The sequence below is a fragment of the Arachis duranensis genome, chromosome 6 (assembly GCF_000817695.3).
Source record: "Arachis duranensis cultivar V14167 chromosome 6, aradu.V14167.gnm2.J7QH, whole genome shotgun sequence".
NCBI classification, from domain to species: Eukaryota; Viridiplantae; Streptophyta; class Magnoliopsida; order Fabales; family Fabaceae; genus Arachis; species Arachis duranensis.
In genome coordinates, this window is record NC_029777.3 from 6,393,870 (window position 1) to 6,417,086 (window position 23,217).

At 34.0% G+C, this 23,217-nt stretch overlaps 2 protein-coding genes across 4 annotated transcripts; one reads left to right on the forward strand and one right to left on the reverse strand.

Annotated features, from left to right (window-relative positions):
• The first annotated feature begins 424 nt into the window (after positions 1 to 424).
• LOC107492312 (pectin acetylesterase 3) lies at positions 425 to 4,688 on the forward strand. Of its 3 annotated transcripts, XM_016113311.3 has the most exons (14): positions 425 to 744; positions 828 to 910; positions 988 to 1,117; positions 1,214 to 1,287; positions 1,512 to 1,598; positions 1,674 to 1,798; positions 1,894 to 1,954; positions 2,144 to 2,197; positions 2,284 to 2,361; positions 2,476 to 2,581; positions 2,673 to 2,818; positions 3,188 to 3,291; positions 3,924 to 3,962; positions 4,286 to 4,688. In XM_016113311.3, exons 1-14 carry the CDS (start codon positions 543 to 545, stop codon positions 4,449 to 4,451), a joined length of 1,455 nt encoding a protein of 484 aa, XP_015968797.1. In that variant the 5' UTR covers positions 425 to 542; the 3' UTR covers positions 4,452 to 4,688. The 3 variants fall into 3 exon arrangements, with proteins under 3 accessions (XP_015968797.1, XP_020981999.1, XP_015968798.1); XM_021126340.2 differs by lacking the exon at positions 3,924 to 3,962; XM_016113312.3 differs by lacking the exons at positions 3,924 to 3,962; positions 4,286 to 4,688 and having other exon boundaries at positions 437 to 744; positions 3,188 to 3,475.
• A 1,343-nt stretch (positions 4,689 to 6,031) lies between these two features.
• Positions 6,032 to 7,183, reverse strand: LOC107492313 (uncharacterized). The gene has a single exon (XM_016113313.3). It carries the CDS (start codon positions 7,028 to 7,030, stop codon positions 6,368 to 6,370), a length of 663 nt encoding a protein of 220 aa, XP_015968799.1. The 5' UTR covers positions 7,031 to 7,183; the 3' UTR covers positions 6,032 to 6,367.
• Positions 7,184 to 23,217: the final 16,034 nt, after the last annotated feature.

Below are 23,217 nucleotides of genomic sequence, written 5' to 3' on the forward strand. Positions count from 1 at the left end.
TGAGTTAATTTTAAAACATTAAGAACTTGAACAGGACGATTCAAACGTTAGGGACAACTTTAAAACTTATTCAAACATTAGAAATAAAAACGATACTTTACTCTTTAAAGTAATAAAATAATTTTAAAATTAAAAAATTTATTGATATTGACTAAAAATTCACTCCATAATTAAATTCTATTTAAAAACAATAACAAAGTGATACATACTCTTGCATTAAGTGCAGTCAGCTGTATAATCAAACAAAGTGATAATATTTCATCACGTATCGTATATCGACAATCCATGTTTAAATGGATAAATAGAATTGCTTCAAACGAATTTAATTAATAAAATTGAAAAATGATAAAGTTTCCAAATTAGTAATATTTAATAATATTATAATATATAAAAGGAACAACAATAACATATTACCATATCCGTAAAATATAATTATAATTTATAAATCAATAATGGCATCAAACAGTAATGGTGCGTGCACACTATAAGTAAAGTAAGACAGAGAGAGGAGAGAGAAAGAGGTTTTTGAGCTCTGAGAAACGATGAGAATGAAGGTGTTTGTGATAGCCGCACTTGCTTTTGTGTCTCTAGTTTCCGTCATTGATGGATCTGAGCATGAGGCTCAGCTATCTGAGTTTGTAAACGATGCTTTATTCTCATCAGTTTCAAGCAAGCAGCCTTCCCAGCCACAACCTCTCATGGTGCCCATTACTGTTATCAATGGAGCTGCTGCCAAAGGAGCTGGTACCTACTGCTTCCTCTCTCTCTTTGTTGTGAACTTCAAAATTGATTATTAAGCTTTATATTTTCTTGTGCTACATTTGCAGTATGTTTGGATGGAACATCGCCTGCCTATCACTTTCATCCTGGATCCGGATCAGGAGCCAATAGTTGGCTCATTCACTTAGAGGTACATTCAAAACATATATACTTATAGTGTCTCTGTTTCAATATTTCAATATGTGCAAGTAATTTGTCTTGGTTCAGGGAGGAGGATGGTGTAATACCATCAGAAATTGTGTTTTTAGGAAGACGACTCGGCGTGGTTCCTTTAAATTCATGGAAAAGACACTGCCATTCACGGGGATATTGAGCAATAAACCTGAAGAAAACCCTGGTTTTTTTCTTTTACCCTACACATGCATACTAGTTATACTTATGCAGGTTGCAACGTGTGTTAACTCTGTATTCTCATCATATCTATTGTGAACAGATTTCTTTAACTGGAACAGAGTTAAAATTCGTTACTGTGATGGAGCATCTTTCGCCGGAGACAGTCAAAATGAGGTCAGTAAAATATGACACCACATATACATGCTTCCCCTTTCATGTACATATAAGTATAGATATGTTTGAACAATGATAGCTACATAGAAAATTACTCTAAAGTAAACTATGCACTCTACTTTCAATCTCATACATGTCTTTTCTACCGAAAGAGATTTTATTGAGGGATTCCTGAATTTCAAATTTATTGTTCTATTGATTTCTTAATTTATACTTCTTTTCAGGCTAATCAGCTTCAATTTCGAGGACAAAAAATATGGCTAGCTGCAATCGAGGAATTAATGTCCAAAGGAATGCAAAAAGCCAACCAGGTTTCCCATGTCTCTTCATGTTGTTAGTTTTAACTGTCAATGTGCATGATGCTAATTGACGAAACTGTATACCAGGCACTTTTGTCTGGATGCTCTGCAGGTGGTCTGGCATCTATAATACATTGTGATGAATTCGGAAGCATGTTTCCAAAATCTACCAAAGTGAAATGTTTGAGTGATGCAGGATTTTTTCTTGATGCGTAAGTAATATATATAATTGTTTTATGTTATTTCTCCTAGCACAGACCCTCACAAAAAATTATAGATATGATTGGTTATTTGTTCGGTCATGTAGAGTTGATGTGTCTGGGGGGCACACACTGAGGAATATGTTTGGAGGTGTAGTTACATTACAGGTAGTATCTAGAATAGTTTCAAAAAATCTGGATATAATATTTGTTGATTTACTGGATCTAATCTCAATTTTAAAAGTCATTGAGTTTGACCTTGTGATAAATTCTTTTCTCAGTGCTTCTACTTACATGATGATATAAGGTTCAGAAAACTGGATTAATATGTTATCTCTCGATTTTTTTATGTTGTAGGAAGTACAAAAAAACTTACCAAAAAGTTGTCTCAACCAACTGGATCCAACTTCGGTAATTTTATTAGTTTGGATGTCATTCCTTTCCTAAATTGAAATTGCTAGAGTTGCATATTTTGAACATGAAAACTCTCTTTGCAGTGCTTCTTTCCTCAAAACTTGATCCAGCATGTTCAAACTCCATTGTTTCTTCTCAATGCAGCTTATGATGCATGGCAGGTAATATTAGTTAATACAATGTTTCACTGTTCTCCTGAAATTTTTTGTTAACGATTTGTGTAATTAGTTATGTCTTACAAGGTTACACATCTGGTGTAATTGTTTCCTCATCAGGTGCAAGAAAGTCTAGCCCCCCATTCAGCAGATCCAAGTGGTTCTTGGAATGATTGTAAAGCAAATCATGCAAGGTGTAACTCATCTCAAATACAGTTCTTCCAAGGTGATTTTGATCTCTATTTATGTAAATTACACTACGTATATCGATCTACAACGGTCTAATTTCCTTTCATTGTGCTTCTTCTTTGAATCAGACTTCAGAAATCAACTGCTAAATGATGTGAAAGACTTCTCAAAGTCATCTCCAACTGGATTGTTCATAAATTCTTGTTTTGCTCATTGCCAGTCTGAGAGACAAGATACATGGTTTGCTGATGACTCTCCGCTTATTAACGACATGGTATGCCTGATTTGGATTTCCGAGCTTATAAAATGGTTCATTTTGTAATATCACTTTAAATTTGCCTAGAATCTTAGTGCCTTAAAACACTTATTAGCAGAACTCTTCACTTAAAAGCTAATATATTTTTAATAAAGAAAACTTGCATGCCTTGTGAGGTCAAGGTAAATGCATCAAATGCCAACTATTTCATGGCAGGTAAACATTGAAAAAACAGTAGTTTGGCCTTTTAATTACAGAGTTGAGTTTGCTGACTCTAGGACAAGTGATTTTATTGCTTTTCACTAAGTTTCAACCCCCTCCCCCTTTTGGATTTATTGTTCTGAGAAAGTAATCAACTAACCGGTTAGCCCACTTTTAATTGTGCAGCCTGTGGCGATTGCTGTTGGAGACTGGTTTTTTGATCGAAAAACTATCAAAGCTATTGATTGTGCTTATCCCTGTGACACAACCTGCCATAATCTGGTCTTCAAGTGAGTCAAGCGCTTATTGCTTCCTCATGTGGTAGTTTGGTATTTACAAGTTCATCATTGTGATTGCCATAATTGTGCATTTAACATTCTTCAATTGTTATATTTATGGAGATACAATTAATTAGATATATATCATTATATCAAGTAATGAATCTTGTCAATAAGATTTAATTGGCTTGAAATATCCAAAAATGTCAAAATTGTTCATTCATGCTTCTGTTGCCACCATGTGAAGATGTCATATTACAAACAATTATAAACGATACATTGGCATTGCACACTGGAAAAGAAAGAAAATATCGAAGTATGATCCGACTTGAAAGGTGCCCCATGAAGGGGCTTGAGTTGTGATATATCTTTATCAATGGGATTGTATTCATGATAAGGTTCAAATATAGGACTTATATTGGTCATCTAAGTCATCATATTACATGTCATGGGTAGGAAACTGGAAGCATGGGCTAGATTTCAGCTGTTGTTTTGTTATGTTCAGTCTATGACATTCCCCTCAAGTTTCCCAACCAACAAAAGACAAGCACACCATTTTACGTGCACCAAGAATGTGAACCCTTTTTTGTGTGTTTTTTCCAATTGCTATGTGAGACTAGTTCACATTTTTCTGCTTCCTGCAGTGTTGGTAGATCTACCGTGGTTGGCTCCCAGTATATAAGGTTATCTCTCTTATTTCACTTACCACTCCTTCCCTGTTCCCTAGCTTTGGCTGTGTTTGGTAAACTGATATTTTGTGTAAGGTTTCAAGTGTAAAATGAAGTCCATTTTTACCCTTCAAACTCTTCATTTTCGTCTCTTTTCTTCCAAAATTCCAATTCACACAGTTGAGTGTCTTAGAAAAGTTGTCTCTTTCTCCAAACATATTTTGTGACTTGTCAAGAAAATTACCAAACAAGGCCTTTAATTTGTGAATGCCATGTTTGAAATTCCTGCTCAAGTGGAACTGGAAAGTCTCATGTGTCTCCCCTCCTTTCCTTTGCAGTGAAAGTGATGACACATCCACCACCACCACCATGATATATTCCTCTCAGTCCTCCAGGTTGACTTTTCCTGCTCTATACCTACTAAGTGCTTTGTTTCCCACTTCCATGTTCCTACTGCACCTTAGAATAGAAGTACTATCAAGATTCTTTAGCCATTCCACATAATTGGGAAGGTTTGTTTGTCCATGCTTCAATCAGCACCAACTATTAACTGTATCTGTAACTGTATTATTAGTAGGCACTAGGGACTAACATAAGCATGCTCTGAAAATTTATAACTTGGATGGGCCTCTGTAGCAGGCCGGGGAAAGATTTACCAAATTGGGCTCAATATCTGTACCTGCTTAGAGTCATCTGTTCTATTAATATTGACCAAAATTGTATCTTGGGATTCTTGGCTCATTTTCCATATCTTGATACATACTGATATGCATGCCTATGATAAATCATATATGTGAGCATGCATCATTGATGGGAAATGATATTAAAGAAGGAAGATGTAATGAAATTCTCAACTACTTTTCTGAAAGTTTGGACTTTGGATCTCTTGCACAAGGAGTACTAGTAGTTCTGATGAAAAAATCAGAAATAATGTGCCTAACAAATTAAAGCTACACAGTCAATTACTACTTACAGAACTGCAGGGCTAAAAGAAAATAATGTTGTTGCAAGTTCAGGACGTGTTAACATCAACAACATAAATATGATAAGTACATGAAATAAATCAACCGCCATAAGTTAGTTGCTCTAGTCAACAATCTGCCCTATAACTTAAGTGCCATACCATTATTATATGCGTCTATTTTCTTAGTCTTCTAACACGTCTATCGGTATCAAGCACATGTTTGAGGAGCTTGTATGCAACCACGCTTAACGTGTACATATGTAAGGTAGAAAGAAGTTCAACATGTGAACGAACTAAACTCATATTTAGTGGGTCTGGTTTTCAGTTGGATAAATTTATGATGCTGTTCTGTGTTTCACATTTCGAAGATCTTATATTGATTAAACCTCAATTCTGGAATAGTAATCACATGAAAATTAGGAAAGGGTTTACTTGTTATGATTTGAACTTGACAGTACTAATCATTTTACATTAGCATTCAGAAAAATGTTAGTACAAGAATACTTTTCAATCAAATGGCCTAGATTAAGGGGTTGGAGATACACAATAAATTTGTTATCATTTAAATTTAAGTTTTAAAGTTGAGTTGATTTTAGCTTTAGATTTTATATTTATCAAACAATAATGCTAGAGAACTAATACCATTCGGTCAACAATTTAGCCTACAAATATTGAACGGACCAAAATGTCCAATAAAATACATTAAAAAAATTCACTTATTCATCATTTTTTTTAAATTATTATTTTTATTTCTTTTTCTTCCGGACAAGACGATAAATTCATTGCCAACGAGCTATAATTCAAATAGCATAATATCTCCATACTCATCTAGAAATTGCGGGTTCAAATTTCATTCCTAATTAAAAAAAAACTACAATTTCATCCATCACCAGCGGTTAGCCACCCTAAATTATAGATCATAAATTCTCAAGTATAAATTTTAAACTCTAAATTGGTTTTACTTTATTTCACTTTTAATTATTTTTTACTTGAATTTTAGATGCTTTTATTGTTGTTAGTTTTGGAGATTTCTTTTTAACGATGAATTTTAAGTGAAAAATATTGCTAGGATATTAGTTGAAAAGAGTTGAGCTAGCTCCAGTGGAAATTAAAAACTAAGTCGAAAAAAATATACAAATGTTATATTATAAAAGATGGAACATCTAAAAGACTTGCACTTTTGCAGGGACTATTCACACTTGTACAGTATAGTGAAGAGTAGATCATAGCTTTTCGCCTTTTCCATGATGATCAAACACTATTGTATTATTTATAGAGAGAAAAAGTAACAAGCAGTGATAAAAGTGAGAACTGAGAAGAGAAGGCAAGGCTCATGATTGGAAAAATTGAAGATGAAGACTAGTACATTGAAAGTATGTAATCAAAAGCATATATATGTACTGAATGGCCAAAAAAGAAGAAGAGAAAGGGAGAATGAAGGAGAAAATTGGAGTTATTATGTGGCGTATTTGGAGGCAGATGCTAGTGCTACAGCCTGCGCCCACACTTTGAGCCTTGCCTTCACTTCTCGTGGATCATCACCGGGGCTAGAGATGCGCCAATTGGCGATGGGGGAGTTGGCACCGCTGCTGCTGGTTTCCAGTGAAGGAGGAAGTTCCAACTCGAAGCCAAGTTCCCTGCAAGCCTTCACCTCTTCCAAACCCATACACAGTGTCTTGTTGCCACCCTTGGGCCTGGTTATGAGAACCACCCCGTCACGATCACCAGGCCCATTGTCACTTGCATATTCCTTCTCCTTCTCTTTCACCCCAAACACCTTGTTCTTCCTTCTTCTTGCTGCTGGAGGCGTATTTGGCAGAGAGCAACAGCAGCTGCTACCAATTGATGATGGAAAGTCTTCTTTTTCAGAGGCAGAGGATAGTGATAATCCTTCTTCTTCTCCTCCAGAGAGTTCTCCATCTGCCTCGTCCCCGTCGTCTTCGTAGTCTTCTATGGACAAGCGTGACATCATCATGGCATCATCATCCACCCCGCACATGGAGCTGCTGGTGGTACAAACGGACAGCCTCGACAAGTTGTGAGGGTGATGATAGAATAATCCGCCATCGTCGTCCTCCTCCTCCTCCAGGTCTTGCATCCAAGAGTGACATGTAGACATGATGAGTGAGTGAGAGAAGTGAAGTGTGTGTGTGTGTGTGTGGCTCAGAAAGAAAGAAAGAAAGGTTGTTATTATGGTGCAGTAAAGCTAAGTATAGCGTGGTTTGAATAATAGTAGAGAATCAGGTTGGATGGAGCACCCTATTTATGCTTTTACCTCCTTCATTCTCCATCACCGGCCCCTTTCCCTTTATTACTTTCTTTTCTCTTTTTTATTTTTTATTTTCTTGGTCACACATCGCAATTCATATGCTTACTATTTTAAAATAATAATACTATCATCATCTTAGTTTCGGGATTAGTTACAGTTACAACCTCTGGTTTATTTCTAAACTCATTCCAAATTTCCAATTTATCTATCGACAGTTGATCACACATCCCCCCCTACGTAATTGTATATGAATAAATTAAGCAAATATTTTTATATTTTCACACGCGCAGTGTACGCGGAATTCAGTCAAAATTAAAATAAAAATACTATTTATACATTAAAATTAGTCACTAAAATCACCTATCAATATATTTATGTATAAATACATATGTGATTTAATTTATTTTATTTATATATTTATATTTTAACATATATTTTATATTAGAAATTGATTTTAATGACTAATTTTAATGTATACGTAGCATTACTTATCAACACAGAATTAAAATATATGACAAGTAATACAATGTAAAATTCTAAAGTTTATGTATATATGCATTCATGGGGACAAAAGTACAGCCTTTTTCCTTTTCTTTTCTTTCTGGGAGATTGATCATTTACATTTAATTCTACTGTAACCTTAAGAAATTAAAACTACTGTTAAAACATATTAACGATAATGTTAAAGAAATAACAAAAAAAAAGTCAAAATTTATTTTATTTAATAATCATTAGTTATTATAAGTTATAATAAGTAATAAATATTAAATAAATAAATTTTGATTATTTTTTATTAATTTATTTTAATTACTAAATATTTCTGTCATATTAAATTCTAATAAAATGATGATATTTTAATCTCTATATAAATATGTTGTAAAAATTTACTTTCTTCTGTTAAATGCATTGATTTCTCTCATATTAAATTAGTTCAAATAAATACCAGGAGCTTAATAACGATACATACAATAAAAATTGAAATCTACCGATATAAAAAGAATAACAAATTAAATGACGAGCAAGTAAATAACTATAACTTATGTCTCGTTTACACTAAAATAATCACCGACTTAGTTATTTAAATAAAATATATTTTAAAATATAAAATATATGTTAAATATGTAAGTGTATATAGCCAGATAACTCCAAAAGTAGTTACAAAACTGTTAAACAGATAGAAGCTGTTAATGACAACTCAGCTATCAGTTACACTTAATCAATTATACTCACCCTTAGTTAGTTGTTCCCAATCTCAACAATCTATAATCACACCTTATAAATATTTTCATTGTATCTCCTTAATGATCAGTTTTTCACAATCAAGTAATCAATAATAGTATTGTTCTCTTTCATTCTCTTCTATACTCTTCTCTCATCTTCCTTCTCTGAGCTCTCAAAGCTCTTATCTTTTCTCCTTCTTCAAGAATCTGATACCTTACATGGTATCAGAGCTTTGATTCTGATCCATGGCTCTACCCAACTCTTTCGCAACGCAAGCTCGTTCAACTTCACCTATGGCTGCAATTGCAAATTTTTCTGCAACAATCAAGTTAGATGAAGACAATTTCAAAGTCTGGAATAGACAAGTCATAGCCTGCATAAAAGCAAATTGATTACAAAGTCATATCTCAGCATGCTCAATGCCAAGAAAATACAACTCAGTGGAAGATCAAGAAGCAGAGCAGGTGACTCCAGAATTTGAAGAATGAGAGCAAAGAGATGAATGTCTTGTAGTATGGATGCTGTCTACAATGGACGAATTCTTTGTAAACAAAGTAGTTGAATGTCAATATGCTCATGAAATCTGGGAAGTTCTTGAAGAACACTTTGCAGTAAGAATAAAATCAAAGATCAAGTTGCTGAAAGCTCAGCTGAAATCAATCAAGAAGCACGGTTCATCCGCTGTAGAGTTCATCACAAAGATTAATAAGGTAGCAAACACTCTCTCTGTTCTTGGGCTCCGTTAACGAAAGAAGAATATTTTGAATACACACTCGAAGGATTAGATGAAGAATTCAGTGCCTTTATCACCATGGTTAATGGAAGATCCGATCATATGTCCATCAATGACTTAGAATCACAACTGCTAGCGTAGGAAGAAGTGAATGAGAGATTTCACAAAGCAAATCTGAATATGGTGCATGCAAATCTAGTGCACAAGAAACTTGATTCAAGTAATGAAGCAGTGGAATATCAAGCTGAAGCACCGTATGAGAGTTACCCAAGAGACTATGGTAGAGGTCAAACAGGTCGAAAAGGCAGAGGAAGAAACTCCTTCAGATCAGGCAGATCGTGGTGGCAGAACAATAGACCCAGTGCCAACTGTGTGAGAGGATAGGTCATACTGTGTGGCAGTGCTATCATAGATTCAATCCGGATTACCAGAATCCACAACTCCAACACCCCAACACTGGACCTCCACCACCAAATGATAGATTTCACCAACAAAACCAAAAGGTATAGCCCTATCACCAACCCAACCAACCAGCCCAGCCCTATTACCAACCCCAAAGCCCACATGCTCAGCCATACAAGCAGCCACCTTAACAACCTCAGCAAACAAACCAAAATCCTCAAGCACTGCTCACCACTCTAGCCACCAGCTCAGATCTAGGATGGTATCCGAATTCAGAAGCCTCTCACCACATCACATTCGATCAATTGAATCTGATCAACAGCTCAGAATATCAGGGACCAGAACAGGTGTTTGGAAGTAATGAAAAAGGTATCAGAATTGCTAATATTGGAAGGTCTATCATTCATGCATCTATGTCAAACAAAATCTTCAAACTTCAGAATTTGCTTCATGTTCCCACAATTTCAAAAAATCTAATCAGTGTATCAAAGTTTACATTAGATAATGGAGTATTTTTTAAATTTTGGTCTTACCTATGTGCTGTAAAATGTCAGAAATCCAAAAAAATTATGCTGCAAGGCAGACTTAGGAATGGACGGTATAGATTTGATGACATTCAGGTTCAAAGACCAAGTTGCAAAGTTGAAAAAGAAAAAGCTGTACCAAGTGAAAAAGAAGAAAAACATGTGGTCTGCTGTCATGAGTTGAAAGAAAAGAAAAATAAAAAAAAAAAACAAAAAAACAAGTTGCAGCAAGTCAATAGAAAGTGCTAATAATACAACCAGCTCTAGTGTCTAAATTAGTGTTAATAAGAATGTCCATGAAGACTCAAATGTAAATGCAAACTTTGATACAATTTCTTCCCAATTCAATACAAACACTTTTTCCAACACTCTTAACTGTACTACTGCATTTTTAAATCATTGTGCATTTGATTCCAATACTACAATGAACAATGACTGCCATGACAAACCTCCAACTGAGGCTGCATTGAATTCTTGTGAAATAACAACAAACTCAAGTAATGCTCCACATACTCATGGCAATCACCCAGCCAATTCCCCTTACCATAACCCTTACCCAGCCAAAATCTCACCTAATCAAATCACACATACCACTGCCACTACCAAAACAACAACTGAAACCCCACTCAACCAAATCACAAGCACCAATATCAACAACTCTCTAGACCTTTGGCACAAACAACTTAGCCATCCCTCCACCAAAGTCACCAAAACCGTTTTGGCTAGCCTCAACATTCACTCACCCCAGGACATCACTCCCATTACTACAACCTGTGCACCTTGCTGCACCAGCAAAATACACTAACTCCCATTCCCTCCCTCCCAAACACAATACACCATACCCTTAGAACTTATCTACTCCGACCTTTGGGGGCCTGCCCCAATACCCAGTAAATCCGGTTACAGATACTATGCATGTTTCATAGATGCATTCAGCAGATACACATGTACCTATCTACTACAAATCAAGTCCCAAACCTTCTCAGTCTTCTGTCAATTTCAAACCATGATTGAAACTAGAACTGGCCACAAAATCAAAGCTCTTCAAACAGACAATGATGGTGAATACCTTTCAAAACTTTTCACCCAGCACCTTGCAAACCAAGGAATTCAACACCGACTCACTTGCTCTCACACACACCAGCAAAATGGGTGTGTTGAGCGAAAACACTGACATCTAATCGAAATCTGTCTCACCCTACTCTCTCAAGCCTCTCTACCTCTCTCATTTTGGGATGAAGCCATCCTAACTGCAATCTTCCTGATAAATTGCTTACCCACCCAAGTCCTCAACTTTAAAACTCCTCTTGAAACCTTCTTCCACACCAAACCTGACTATCAGCACCTAAGATCTTTCGGGTGCACATGTTATCCCTTATTAAAACCATACAACAAACACAAATTTGATCACAAATCTCATAAATGCATCTCCATAAGGTACAATTCAGATCACAAAGGCTACAAGTGCCTATCCCCATCTGGCAGAGTTTATATGTCAAAAAACGTAATTTTCTGGGAGCATGAATTTTCTTACCCAACTTTATTCAAAACCCCACCACCTAAACCAACCAACCCAGTCATCTCCCCACCCTCAACCTTCATATTTTGCCAAATCCCCTAACCCCACCCTTCCCCTAATCCCTCTCCCTCACCTGCATGCATAGACATTCATGATACACCTTCCAATAATATCAATGTTGTATCTAATTTATTACCTGATGTATCTGTTGCAGTCACTGAGTACAATGCAGCCACTGACTCTTCTGCCACTGCAAATTCCTCTAACCCTCAGGCAGTTATAGAAAGAATCCTTCCAGCACCAGCCGCCCAGAACACGCATGCAATGGTGACTAGAAGCAAAAATGGCAACTTTAAGCCACGAGTGTTCACAACTACCTTAGCCTCAGCTGCGGAAGAATGTGCAGATCAGACCCTGCCAAAGTCAATAGAACAAGCCCTTAGTACCCCACACTGGAGAGAAGCCATGGAAGAGGAATTCTCAACTTTACAAAAGAACTGTACCTGGCGGCTTGTCGATCCTCCAGCTCACTCAGCTCCCATAGGCTGCAAATGGGTGTTTCGAGTCAAAAAGAATCCAGACGGCAGCATCCAGAAATACAAGGCCAGATTTGTGGCAAAGGGGTTTCATCAGAAGCAAGGAGTGGACTATGATCAGATCTTCAGTCCAGTAGTGAGACATGCGACGGTTAGAATCATGTTAAGCATAGCGCTAGCCAAGGGATGGAAAATTCACTAGTTTGATTTCAACAATGCATTCTTGAATGGTGATCTTTATGAAGATGTATTCATGCAACAACCTGAGGGTTTTGTCTCCTCTAACAAACATCAAGTTTGTAAGCTCCAAAGATCGCTCTACGGGCTCAAGCAAGTTCCAAGGGCACAGTTCACAAAATTAAGTGCTGCTTTCAACCAATTTGGCTTCACAAGCACTAAATCCAATGTATCCCTTTTCACCAAACTGACAGCTACCTCTGCCTTTTACATTCTTGTCTATGTTGATGATATACTAGTCACTGGCTCTTCTGAAAGTAAGATTACCACCCTTATGGCACAGTTGCACAACACCTTTTCACTAAAAAGCCTTGGAAAAATGCACTATTTTCTCGGAATTGAAGTCCACAAAAGCTCCACAGTCACTGTCACACTAAAACAAACCAAATACATTAGAGACCTACTAAAGAAAGCTGATATGAGCAATGCAAAATCCGTCCCAACCCCTATGACCTCCTCCCTGTAACTCTCTGCCTTTGGTGACACTGCATTTACCAACCTCACAGTGTATAGGTCAATTGTTGGTGGCCTATAATATGCCACAATAACCAGACCAGAAATCTCATTCTCAGTAAACAAAGTAGCACAGTTTCTTTATAATCCCCTTGAATCCCATTGGAAGGCTGTCAAGCGGATTCTCAGATATCTAGCAGGAACCATACACCACAGACTGCGATTCAGCAAATTCACCAACCTCAGAATATACGGATTCTGTGACTCAAACTGGGCCAGTGATATTGATGACCGAAAGTCAACAAATGGCTATGAAATTTACTTGGGACCAAACTTAGTATCATGGGCGAGCAGAAAACAAACTGCAGTATCCAAAAACAGCACTGAAGCAGAATTCAGGGGCATCTCAGATGCTGTAAGTAAGATCATTTGGTTACAAAATTTGCTAGGAGAAATAAAACTCTCTTGTTCTACCAAGCCTGTAGTCTACTATGACAATCAGAGTGTTGTTCTATTATCAACAAATCCAATTCTACGCAACAAATCCCAGCAAATTTCAGCTCAAGATCAACTAGCAGATACTCTAACAAAGTCTCTCCCGGCAGCTGCTTTCCTGAGGTTTAGGGATTCATTAAGGGTGTTTGAAGCAACACCTTAATGTCTGGAGCACTTAAGGTCCTGAGGTTTAGGGATTCATTAAGGGTGTTTGAAGCAACACCTTAATGTCTGGAGCACTTAAGGTGGCCCTTGGTTTCAGGGGGCATGTAAGTGTATATAGCCAGATAACTCCAAAAGCAGTTACAAAAGTGTTAAGCAGTTAGAAGCTGTTAATGACAACTCAGCAATCAGTTACACTTAATCAATTACACTCACCCATAGTTAGTTGCTCCCAGCCTCAACAATCTGTGTTATTGTGTTATAAAATGAACATCTCTCATACTATCTAGAATAACCATCCGAGTACTAGGGATAATAAACATCTTTCCAAAAACTTAAACTAAATTTGGAATTTGGAATTCACCAAGTTTCGAACTCTTGACCTTTCGGATCAAGCGTTCTAATACAATGGCATGATACCACTCATCCCAAAAGTTTCAACTAATGGGAAAATACAACACTAATTGTTATATCTCTAATACTCCATAAACCTCCATTGTATATATTGTACAAATATTCCATTGGCTCCTCATTCTTTCCCTTTTCACAATCAAATAATCAATAACAGTATTGTTCTCTTCCACTCTCTTCTACACCCTTCTCTCATCTTTCTTCTCTGAGCTCTCAAAGCTCTTATCACTTCTCTTTCTTCAAGAATCTGATACTTTACAAAATATGTGTAAATGATTTTATATAAAAATTTATTTGTTCATTAATTTTTTATATTTAGCATTTTACAAGTTTAATATAATTTTGCAAAAATTATAAAAAATAATAGAAAGAATGCAAAATTCACGAAAAAAGTTTGGCGAATCTTTACTAATTTAAAAAATTGTCGAATAATTTAATATATTTGATTAAATTAATATGTGATAATTATTAACTATTAATTTTATATAAGACAATTATACGTAATTTTTTATTAATTTATATTTTTGTCTATAATATTTTTAACAACGAAGCAACATTTTATGATTTTGGAATTATATAACCTTGGTATCCACAAAAAGGATAAGACTTGAAAGTTATTATTATGAGAGACGGTATGAGTATGACTGTTTGGTTTATGATGAGAACAGTAACACACTCCATTCTTGCCCTCTCTCTACCTTACCCTTTTCCACGGGTTTCGTTTATTTATTTTTTATTATTTAACCATAACCATAAGATTGAGAATACTCTCCACGTGCAACTTTGCTGATGGAACTTTGCTCTTTTTCCTGTTTCCTACCACAACAGATAAATAGCCTATTTCAATTTTAAAGACACCTGTCCGCGTTTTATTACGTTTTTCCTTTCACATTTTTCATTGAATTTATCTTATTATATGCATGAATATGACCCCGATTCAGTGCCTTCTAAATCGGACAAACAGCAACAATAAAACAAGGATATCACATTATTCAAAAGCAATATATAAAATTAAGAGGTCTGTTACACATATAAATCTTTTTTACTTACAAGTTTTATAAGTTAGTATAAGTTCAATAAAAAATATATATTACACTCTCACATTTAAGAGTAAATAAACGCACGTTATTCAACCACTTCCTGTTTCTAAAGCGCGCTACTCACTATGCATTATAAACGACTCTTCTTTTTCTTTCTCTATGAAAACGAATTTCTTGCCAAATTTGAAGATTATAGAACTTTAGAAATACACCCAAACAATTACAGAAATACACTCAAATGATTACAGAAATACACCCAAACAGTTATAGGAATTCACCCAAACGATTATAGAAATACACCCAAAGGATTACAGAAATACACCCAAAGGATTACAAAAACTACACCCAAAGGATTTAAGAAATACACCCAAAATTCGTTGAAGTACACCATATATATAATTCAGAACTCTTTCTCTTTCTCCTCCTCATCTTTTACTACTTCTTCTTCTTCAAAAACGATTTCAGAGTTTGAGGTCAAAAAATAATAGAAATCGAGAATAACGAAGAAAGAAAACAGAGAGAAAAGTACGTAAATGAATAAGGAGAAAGAGAAGACAAGAAACGAAAGAAAAGAATAAGAAGAAGAAGAGAAGAAGAAGAAGAGGAAGAAGAACATGCAATAAGAAGAAGAAGAAGGTGCAGTGAAAACGTGCAGTAACAGTTGAAAAAAGGAGAAAGAGAAGGCAAGAAACAAAAAAAAGAAGAAGAAGAGCAAGAGAAAAAAGAATGTGCAGCAAGAAGAAAAAGAAGATGCAATGAAAACATGCAGTAATAGTTGAAGAAAGAGAAAGAAAATGTAAGAAATGAAAAAAAAGAAGAAGAAGAGGAAGAAGAAGAAGAAGAAAAAGAAAAAGAAGAACGTGTACAAAAAGAAAAAAAATGTACACTTATAAAAATTTGTATAGAAAAACGTTTGTATGTGGAGAATTTTTCATAAAATTAAACCAACAAAAAGAAAATTGTATGTTCATATTAAATTTTTTTTACTACAAATTAATTAATCCGATTTAATTGATGATACATATCCATTCATAACGAAGTTAAAGCTTAAAAGAGAGGCAGAGGTAGTTAATTAGTAGATTGTTAGAAGCTTCTTAGATGAAGTATTATGAACCACGTGGCTATTAAGAGGGGGATCCAACGCTTAATAATTATTGTAATTCATTCATTTGATTGCGAGAGTGGGACCCTTCCATTCACTCTTGCAGGCCACTGGCCCCTCATATTTATATTCTTCATTTTCTAGGTTTTGGTTTTCATCAGCCACCCACTTCTTCTTTTTTTTTTTTTTCTTTTTTTAATTGACAAATGTTAATACATTTAGGAAAAAAATTGTATTTTTTAAAATGAATTTTTTTGGTGGGATGAAGTTTAGAAATACTGGGAGGCTCACCGACCGTTGATTTAGTGATTAATGATGATTTGTTTTTAAGAAAGGGGACCGGACGGTTGGTGTGGATAGGTTTCTGCCATTAGATTGTTTACACGTCATAAATTTATACACTAAGTTTCATAATGATCCAATCTTATTTTGTGTTTAGTAATCATTTTTTAAATAGGATGAAAAGTCTCATTTCACTATCTTTGGACACAGCTATTGTGAAAACCTTTGGTAATATCGGCATTTTTTGAGTTTGTCATTTATTACAATGAAGTAATCAAATAAAATTAATCTACTCATATTATAATTAAGCATTTTCCACATTATGATTTGCTAGAAAGATAGAGCCTCCAAAGGAACTAAAATGATCCAACATTTTAACTAGAGTGCTGGCTCATTCATTTTCTATTATATATTTCATTAAAATTATAATTATATATACAATTTGTAAACTAATCAAATTAATTACCAAGATGAACTAATTAATTAACACGTGCTTTAATTTATTTGTCAAAATCACCGTTTGATGGGTCCGAGATATTGTGTGTGTGGCAACTAAGACGTGACATGCACAATGCAATGCAATACATTATTGAAGATCATTGATAACACTATCACACCAAATTTCATGGTCACTCACTCATGTTGTTTTACTTAGTCATTACATTTTCCCTTATAAGAAATAATGTTCACAGATTGCATAACAATAATATACAAGTGCTGTGTAAATTTCTTATTAATATCAAATTCGTCTAGTAGTCGATCTTTAATTTCTTTAGGGTTAGATCAATCAATTAAGAATAAAAAAATTGTATAACAATTATTTTTAGCACATGCTTTTTTAAAATGATATAACACAAGATTAATTTTTCTTTTCTTTATATTAATTAAAGAGAATTATATTAATTAGACGAGTGCAGAAAAATAGTTAACGAGGAGCATCACCATACATTATGTTTGCATGCATGCATGATATTATTGGAATAAATTATTTTATAATCTAGATTATTCATATTAAATCATCAAAAATTATATATATTATAATGTGAAAGCGTACTTTTACTCATATAAAATAGAAATTAATAGAAGAGTTGTCTCAGCCTTCCTCAACCAAAACTTCTTTTATATCCCTAATAGGGTGGCTGAATTGCAACTTATTTGATGGAGAAAGAGTTGCTGAGGCGACTTTAGTATATTGAGAACTGAGATCTTGGCTGAAGTCACTATTTATATTTGAGCATGATATCCATTAAACTTTAAAATCCAAATAAAAATAGTATCTAAAGCCCAAAAAATAATATCTGATTTTATTTTTATTTAATTATAAATCAAAAGTAATTATGATTTATTTAATTTAGTATTTATAATAATAAATGAGATTACCATTACATAGGTCGTTTAATTTAAAATAATATAATTTATAATTATAATTAATATATATTGTTCACAAATAAATTAAAAAATTAAATAATTTTCTAAGATGATAAAGTTTAAATTGGATGAAATAAAAAACAATGGCAACTTAGCTTGTTCAGTATTGTCCTTGTAATATATAGCTGGAAAAAAGAAATAATATTCTTATTATAAATTAAAATTTCTGAAAATGATAAACATAAAGGAAAATTGTGGTTTAAATTAATATAATATAATGCAGTGATAAAAAATATAGTTATGAAAATCTCTCACTCAACTCTATTATGCTACATGCTACTGGAAATAGTTTTCACGCTTCATTTGATATCTTTGGTCCAAAATATCAAGGTAGGTGCCTAAAGAAATCTAAGTATTGTCACGTTTCACAATACACATGCATGTTTCTTTGCCTTTTGACTTTGATGTCTCTTATTTAATTTGGCAGTACGCATTTTCTTTTCAAGAAAATTATATCATCACTATATGCTTCTTTCAATTATTCCTATACATATAGCACCATGTAGCAACCGCGCGCGGATGAAAACACTCGAACTTTCAAAGCCATACACAGAAAACGACAATACTTTCCTTTAACCATGACATTTCATCACTCATTGTATAATACTTCCATTCATAACAATAATTATGTCACACTTTACTATTATTCTACACCATATATAATTATAATTATTATACATAACACCAAGAATTTGATATAAAATGAGGACCCAATAATAAGTGTTATTATTGACAAAAAAAAAAACCTATAAAAGCATCTTGAAATAGTAAATATGATAAAAATTCACATACAGATATTTTTATATGAAATTGTTAATTAAATATTATTAAATTATTTAATATATTTAATTAAATTATTATTTAACGATTTTCAACTAACAATTTCACATGTAAAAATAATTACATGTAAATTTCTATCGGTAAGTATGTATATTAGATTTTTTTATTGAGTATTTAAACTATTAAATTTTACATTGTCTATAATTAAAAACTTTATAATCTCTATAAATATGAGACAATTCTTATCTGTTAAACTAATTTTTGAAATAAATTAGACCCAATTAATTTTTTATATAAACCTTCTTCAAGTTATGTCTTCTTTAAAATTTTATATTTTATTTTGATCTTCATATCTAAATAACAATATTGGTCATTATAATAATAATAGATAGATATCGACTTGTGATGATAGGTGATTAAGGCGACAGAATTGGGCGTGGTAAGTAGCTAGCTAGATCGATGGAGAGAATAATTGACCGAAAATTGAAAGATAAATATTTTATGTGGTGCTATGTAATTTATAAATAAAGAGGAAAGCTAGGTGCTTAATTTTGAGAAGCACACAACTCAAATGTGGGACCCTAGGGATGGGAGCACCAAATATTCCAATAGTCAAGGCTGCCAAATTCATAATTCGTGAAACTAAAACATCAAAATTCAAATGCAATCAACTTTATGAAAAATTGATATTTAAAAATTATTAGATAATTTGACTAAATTTTTATCTAACGACTCTTAAATATTAACTTCACGTAAAATCAACTTCGCCTAAATTTTTACCAAACTAAAATGACTATTTCACTATTTATTGAATGAATTGCCACAAATTCCTTCTTAATTTTTCCCCTTTATTTCTAGAAGAACACCAAGTTGAATCTGATATTTAACCAATTTATTATTTATCTAATAATCTTGTTAATTTTCAATACCCGCGCGCGAGGGAGAACTTTAATTAATTTATAATTGTGAGTTCTTAGATTTTTTTTTTTTTAATTTTAAGACCATTTATGTTAAGAAAGATATTAAGAACAAAAATATATTTAAATTTATGATCATAATTAAAATATTTTATTGTTAACTTGACACAATTTTTTATTATTATTTTAATTTGTTATGTTTTGTGTTTTTTTTTTTCAACTAAAATATTTCGAATCTTTATTATAGGCAAAGGTTACAAAATGATGACATTTTGGAGTCAATACATAAAAGCTCTATTATAACAAATTTTATTTGAGACGAAGATCTAATAAAATAGAATAGTATTTGATTTTATTTTTATTAAAGTCAAAATCAATAAATAATTTTGATTTTTTTATTATTTAAACTAACAGTGAGATTCTTAGATATATATAAATCAAAACAATAAAATTAAGTCTCTAAACGTTTTTTAAACCAAATTTTTAACCAAATTATTATTGTCGTTGCTATTATTACTGTTGTTTTTTTCCTTCTTTTTATTATTGTTGTTGTTTAATTTTTTATTTTTCCTTTTTTTTTCCTATCCTCGTTTACTATTATCATTATCATTATATTGGATGTCTTTATTTTATTTTTTATATATATATTTAAAAAATTAGAGCACAGAAAATTTAAAGCACACAACATATAAATTTTATTATACAGCACAAAATTTTTTGAAAAATCATATGTCCAAAATATTGATACCTAATTAATAAAATACGCACAACACAAAAATTTCAATGCCCAAATATAAAAATTTTTGAAAGACCACATACCCTAAACATTGACACCCAACTAACAAAAAGAATTATGCTACGTGTATATCAAAATCAGCCACCAATATAAAATACATATTGGAATATAAATACACATTGAAAATAAATTAAACCACACATGTATTTATACACAAATGCATTGGTATACAAATAGTATTTTTGTAACAGAATACGTAGAGTAAATCCCCAAAATAGTCTCCCAGATAGGGTCCGTGCATCAATGTTGCCCCTCAGTTTCCAATTGCTCTAAATGTACCCTCCAGTTTGAGCTCCGTGTGAAATACAGGTCCTTTTACCCAATTCTAGCATAACTCAGCAGCCGGAGCGCTGACCTGGCGGTACCACCTCCACGTAGGCCGCCCGAACGACGTCGTTTTGCTTGTAGAGGGTGAATGAATCAGAACGGTGTCGTATTGTCATGTAGGGGTATTGAAAGGTTTCTTGGGGAAGGGTTGATCATTCATTAGTCTTTATTCTTCTACTTCTCTTCGAACGCTTCTTCTCCTCTTTGTACAGAGAATGCAGTCACAGTAGGGCACGTTCTCGTTAGCAATTTTCTGAGTTCATTGGCAGGAGAATGATGGATGCCAACCACAGGAAGTTGGTAAACCAGAGGGTATCATCATCGTGAGCATCAACAAGGTTAGCAATGCAGCGACGAGTTGAAATTAAATTTTTTTGTTTGGGTTTTCATTGAAAGCTCTTTACTTGAGTTGTTGATTGAGGTGATTTCATCTTCGTTTGGTGTTTTGTTGAGATTTCTATGTTGTTAGCATGGGGTTTGGGTTGCTTTGTTTTTTTTTATGTATCAAACATGGGATCTTTTCTCTGATGATACAGTTGTTTAGTTATGGTCAAAAGTTAGTGCTGCATGTGTTTAATTTGTTTATTTATATATCTTGCAGATGGATGAAGTTCTGGACATTATGTTTCATCATGGAAGAACTTTTGAAAAGGGAGTTGATGGAAAGATGGGGTATTATCCTGATAATAGAAATTGCCTCGGTGATGTTGAGGTGGATAGGTTGGATATATTTTATTTGAGAAACTATTATAAGGAGCTAGGTTATGACAGAATGAAAAAAGTTTGGTGGCTTGTACCTGGAAAGAGCATAGGAGAGGGTTTGAGAAAGTTAAACACTGATGCAGACTTAAAAGAGATGTGTCGGATGGGTTTACATAACCAGGATCTTGTTGATATCTTTATTGAATATGAGGTTTCGTCACTTAAACTGCTGCAAGGGAAGGAGGTTATGGTATACGTTGATGATCAAGTAAGGGACTTGGAGAGCAAGCAAAGGAAAGTGCCATAGCTGTCCTACACGATGGTGCCAACCCAAATGCCGAAAAGACTCCTACTGTTAATGTTAGTCGACCTTGGGAGCAGGGGGTTAAAGCCTCAATTAAGGTGCCCACTGAACAAAAACTGAAAAAGAAGACTAAACACCCCGAAACCAACTCAAACCAAAGTGAACAGGAGGTATTGCCTGAGGTCTACTACTGGGGTAGGTTGCACAAAAGAAAAGTGAGAAAATATCCTAACTTTAGATATTGTGATGCACATACCTTCTTCAAGACCAAGTATGATCTGTCATTGAATAGGAATTCAATCTCAAGGGCACTATCTGATGCTAGAAACTTTGTATATGGTGATGAAAAGGCAAAGGACTATGGGGAGACCCTTTTAAAAACCAACTCAAGTTCGACTGTTCAGATTTGCACCATTCACAGCCAAACAGTGAGGTGATTTTTGAGAAGATATATGTGTGTTTAAGTGGCTGCAAGAATGGATTCAGGACTGGCTGTCGTCCACTCATTGGACTTGATGGTGCTTTCCTGAAGACTGTATTTGGAAGCCAGATTCTTTCAGCTATTGCGCAGGATGCTAACCATCACATATACGTCATTGCATGGGCAATTGTGGAAGTTGAAAACACTACAAACTGGAAATGGTTCCTTGAACTGTTGCACGAAGACTTGGGAGATTACAAGACACATGGTTGGTGTTTTATTTCTGATATGCAAAAGGTATGTGACTGTTTATGCCTTTGATTTCTATTATTATTACATTGGATGTACTGTATTATGTAACCTGCTACTGATATGTGACAAGGACTTGTTTAGTTGCACGATAACATAAGTTAGGGACTATTATGGTGCTGAAAACACAATGTGAGGGGCTGTTATAGGGAGGAAAACACAATCCAAGGAGTTACTATGGGTCACGATACTAGTGTATTCTAATGCAACTCACATTGCAAGTGCCTCTACAACTGCAAAAGGATCTGAAACTGCAACAGCGTCTGCTACTACTACTGCTGCTACAACTGATCCTACCCCTCTTGTGGAAGTGGATGTCTAACAGGCTGAGATTGATCTATCTCAGCCCTCATACTCTAAAGCAGAAGACTCCCAAAAGGTATTGTATCATAATGTTTCATGTTACTTATTGTTACTTATTATAGGACTATTTATTGTTACTTATTATACCATAATGTTTCATGTTACTTATTTTTTAGGACTGTTTATTGTTACTTATTGTTTGCACTGCAGGAGCATCCACTTAAGAGGAAGACACCAACAAGACCTGCAAAACTGCCACTTAGAAGAAGTTCACCTCCTCCAACAGGCTCTGCATCATTGAATCCAATGCAGGGAGCTAGTGATGCAACTGCAACATGGTTGGCCAACTTCTTCAAGCATGTGCCCACCTCAGGATTCAAACCGCTAAGAAAGAAGTGACTATGTCCATAGCTTTAGATTGTTACTCTGAAAGTCTGTGTCTTTTTGTAAAACAATTATGACAATCTTATCTTTGTTTTTGTTTTGCTCATGGTAATTCATAGACACCTCTGCAACTTTTTAATGCTAATTAGATTGCTGGAAAATAGCTGAAATAATGCTCAGTATCTTTTTTATTGTTATTGTCATCACTGCATTATTGCAGAACCTTATATGAACTAATGTTATTATCAA

Bases quoted from the DNA above. Each gene is read 5' to 3' on its own strand.
- LOC107492313 (XM_016113313.3), bottom strand. From the start codon at position 7,030: ATGTCTACATGTCACTCTTGGATGCAAGACCTGGAGGAGGAGGAGGAC.
- LOC107492312 (XM_016113311.3), top strand. From the start codon at position 543: ATGAGAATGAAGGTGTTTGTGATAGCCGCACTTGCTTTTGTGTCTCTA. The intron at 1,118-1,213 runs GTTTTTTTCTTT...TATTGTGAACAG, and splicing joins TAAACCTGAAGAAAACCCTG to ATTTCTTTAACTGGAACAGA. The intron at 3,292-3,923 runs GTGAGTCAAGCG...TGCTTCCTGCAG, and splicing joins TGCCATAATCTGGTCTTCAA to TGTTGGTAGATCTACCGTGG.